General features: G+C 59.2%; 1 protein-coding gene across 1 annotated transcript in view; it reads left to right on the top strand.

Annotated features, from left to right (window-relative positions):
• Nucleotides 1–2,731, top strand: part of LOC102476442 (sodium- and chloride-dependent GABA transporter 2) — a 49,404-nt gene extending 46,673 nt beyond the window's left edge. The window contains 1 exon segment of the mRNA XM_006163250.2: nucleotides 2,299–2,731. Coding sequence (XP_006163312.1) covers nucleotides 2,299–2,442 — 144 coding nt within the window. The 3' untranslated portion in view covers nucleotides 2,443–2,731.
• Nucleotides 2,732–3,184: the final 453 nt, after the last annotated feature.

Here is a 3,184-nt window from a genome sequence, read left to right as displayed (position 1 = left end):
CGTCTACGTGTACCCGCCCTGGGGCTACTCCATCGGCTGGCTGCTGGCCCTCTCCTCCATGGCCTGCGTCCCTCTCTTCGTCATCGTCACGCTCCTGCAGACTCAGGGTTCCTTCAGGAAGGTAGGTGGCCGGGGCAGTGACCCACTCGAGGAGGGTTTGAGAGAGGTGGGCTGGGGGCAGGGCCCGCAGGGGCTCCGAGTGCGCGCGGCCCTTGGGTCCCAGGGAACTAAAGGGGAAGGTCGTTAGAGACAGCCCAATGGCCTCCTTTTCAGAACCTTGAAAGTCTAGAGGCCTAGCCCCATGGCATCTCATGCTAGCGGATCACCTGGGCAGGCTAAGCCGGGGTAAACTGCCGAAGGACGAAGGGTAAGCTAGGTCACAAACAGGGACAGGAGGCGCTCAGACCAGAGGGCTCCTATAGTGAAGACTTTTTCCCTTAGGTTTTTGCCATAGGGTTGTGCACTCACCAGAGACAGAGGGAGGGAGTGAGAACCCACCTGCCTCTATCCGGGGAAGGTCATCCTCCAGTCCCTTCTCCTCCAGTCTCCTCTCGAGATTTTGGGCATGCATGCACATGTGCCCGGTGTGGTTTTCAAGCCACAGGGTCTGGGACGTGAACCAGAATTGGCCAGGTGGGATCCAGCCACTTTAATCTCTAGGCACACGCCCTATGGCAAAATTCTCTCTCTCTAAAAAAACAAAGTTGGGTCCAGTAGATGGTGTAATGGTTATCTTGTTGGACTCCCATGTAGTGGACCGTGGTTCCAGTCACCATTTGGCCCAAGTGCGGATTCTTTTATTTATTTATTTTTTTCTGAGAGGTTTTTGCTGTAGGGCACGTGCGCTCACCAGAAAGACAGAGCGAGACAGAAAGACAGAAAGTCAGAAATCCCCCTCCGGGAGGATGGCCACACTGCAATCCCTTCTCCATTCTTGGGATCTTGGGCACGCGCGCACACGCGCCCGGTGGGGTCCAGGACTCGAACCACGGTCGACTACATGGGAGTCCAGCAACATAGCCATTACGCTAACTGCTGGTCCCTCAAGCATGGATCCTTACTCTACTGAAACTGACAGCCAGCTCTCCTGACTCGCTCCACATGCAGACTCCAAGCTTCTGCCCGCCCTTAGCCCGCCTGGGACACGCAGAAGGCTTCCAGTTTAGAGTTGGGGACATGCCCTCCTGTGGGGACCGTGGACAATGCCCCACAGAGACATCACGTCTGTGGGAGCCGATCTGGCTGCACACACAAATCAGCCTGCACAAGCCACGCCGGCCTCAGGAAGGTCCAAGAAGGGGCCCTTCGGCGCTGGCCCGGCTGCGCTGCCTGAGAAGGCCTATGGACGGTGTGTTCCAGGCAGGAAGGGGCAAGGCGGGGCGATGATGCCAGCGACAGCCGTGACGGCGGTAACTGCAGTAAGACAGAGCGGCTCACTGAGCACTTAGAGTGGCACTGTACGGATAGTCCTGACAGGGCCGGCCCCTAGCCTAGCGGTTAAAGGAGCTGGGTCCGACATGGCCTGCCACGGTTCAAAGCCCAGTCCTGGTGGTTTGAAAAACACACATGTGTGGGCCTGTGTGTCCCAAAGCCTAATGGGATGGAGAAAGGGAGGGAAAGGGATTGTGGGGTGCTTTCTTCTTCTCTCAACCCCCCAGTCCTCCCACCCCTGGTGAGCACGCGTGTTTTCAGGCAATTTAGAAAAGGCTGTTTGGGACCAGCAGATGGCATAATGGCTATGTCGCTGGACTCCCACGTAGTCGACTACGGTTCGCATCCTGGACCCAGTGGCTTAAACTCACGCCAGGAGCGTTTGCGTGCGTGCCCAGAATCCCGAGAGGAGAATGGAGGAGAAGGGATTGCGGAGTGGCCATCCCCCTGGGGGGTGATTTCTCGCTTTCTGTCTCTCTGTCTCTCTGTCTGTCTGGCGAGCGCACGCGCCCTATAGCGAAAATCTCTCAAAAAAAGAAAGAAAAAACAGGACAAAAGAAAAGGGTAGTGATAATAATAACAAAAGCAGGCAGTCACCCTGTGCCAGGCACTGCTCTGTGGGGGGTGTCCCACAGAGTCCCCACTGCACAGACGAGGAAGCTGAGGGGGTAGAATGAACGGAGGGCCGGCGAGCTGCCTGAGGAGTAGCAGAAAGTCCCCAGCAGCCCCACGCCCGGTCACCTCACAGTGCCTCTCCTCTCATCTCCAACTGCGTGTTCGTGTGCCCGCTCACGTCGCGCTGAGCACTCAGGGTGCACAGTGAAGCCTGCCCGCCCTGCCACAACACCTGGCCCCCTCTCTCCACAGCGCCTGCAGCAGCTGATCACCCCCGACTCCAGCCTGCCCCAGCCCAGGCAGCACCCCTACCCTGACCGCAGCGCCGGTCAGCCACGCGGGCCTTCCCTGACAAAGGAGGGGCTGATAGCCGGCGAGAAGGAGACCCATCTGTAGGCTGTGGCCTGAGGCTCGGTGGCTGCTGAGCGGGGACCAGGTCAGGGCCACTCTCCACCCCCAGGGGGCAGCGTCTGCCTCTGTCCCCTGCACAGCCCTGCTGAGAACCTCTGGGGACCCCTGGGCACCCTAGTCAGAGGCCAGGCCCCTCTCCTCCCCTCAGCTGGGCCAGCTTCTTTGGGGGGTAGGGTGGCACCCCGGGACATGCCCTCTGTGAAGCACCCCTCTTTGGAACGCTGTCTTATTTATAAAGGGAAGTGGTCTCTGCGGAGCCCACCGTCTGCCTGTACCACGTGGTCTGCAGGGCCCCACGGGCTCCCCCAGGGCTGGCTGTGATCGGGTACATACCCTGGTCGGACTCAGCCTGGTGGACCTGCCACGTCGGGTTCGGAGGTCCACGGGAGAGGTCCTTCGTTAGGCTTCACGTTCCGGAGAGTCCGCAGGCGAGAACTGGAGGAATAGCACGCACAGCCTCACAGCCCGTGTGGGCCTTGAGTTTCCTCAGCAGCCGCCTCTCAAGATGTCCCCAGCTCCAACCTAGCTCTGCAGTCTTCTTCCTGACACGTTGCCACAGGCTCCTGGAGGCATGTCCGCTGCTCCTCTGCCCAGGGCAGACATTACTAACTGATCCCAGATTCTTTCCCGCCTCACAATCCTGACAGTGCTACAGGCAGCTCGACTTGCCATCCCGCTCCTAACCCTAACTCCTGACCTGGGGGGATGAAAAAACAAAGACCAAGGC

This window comes from Tupaia chinensis, unplaced genomic scaffold (assembly GCF_000334495.1).
Source record: "Tupaia chinensis unplaced genomic scaffold, TupChi_1.0 Scaffold141530_1, whole genome shotgun sequence".
Taxonomy (NCBI): domain Eukaryota; kingdom Metazoa; phylum Chordata; class Mammalia; order Scandentia; family Tupaiidae; genus Tupaia; species Tupaia belangeri.
Note: the sequence above shows the minus strand (reverse complement) of the source record. Positions and strands in the feature narration are given on the sequence as shown.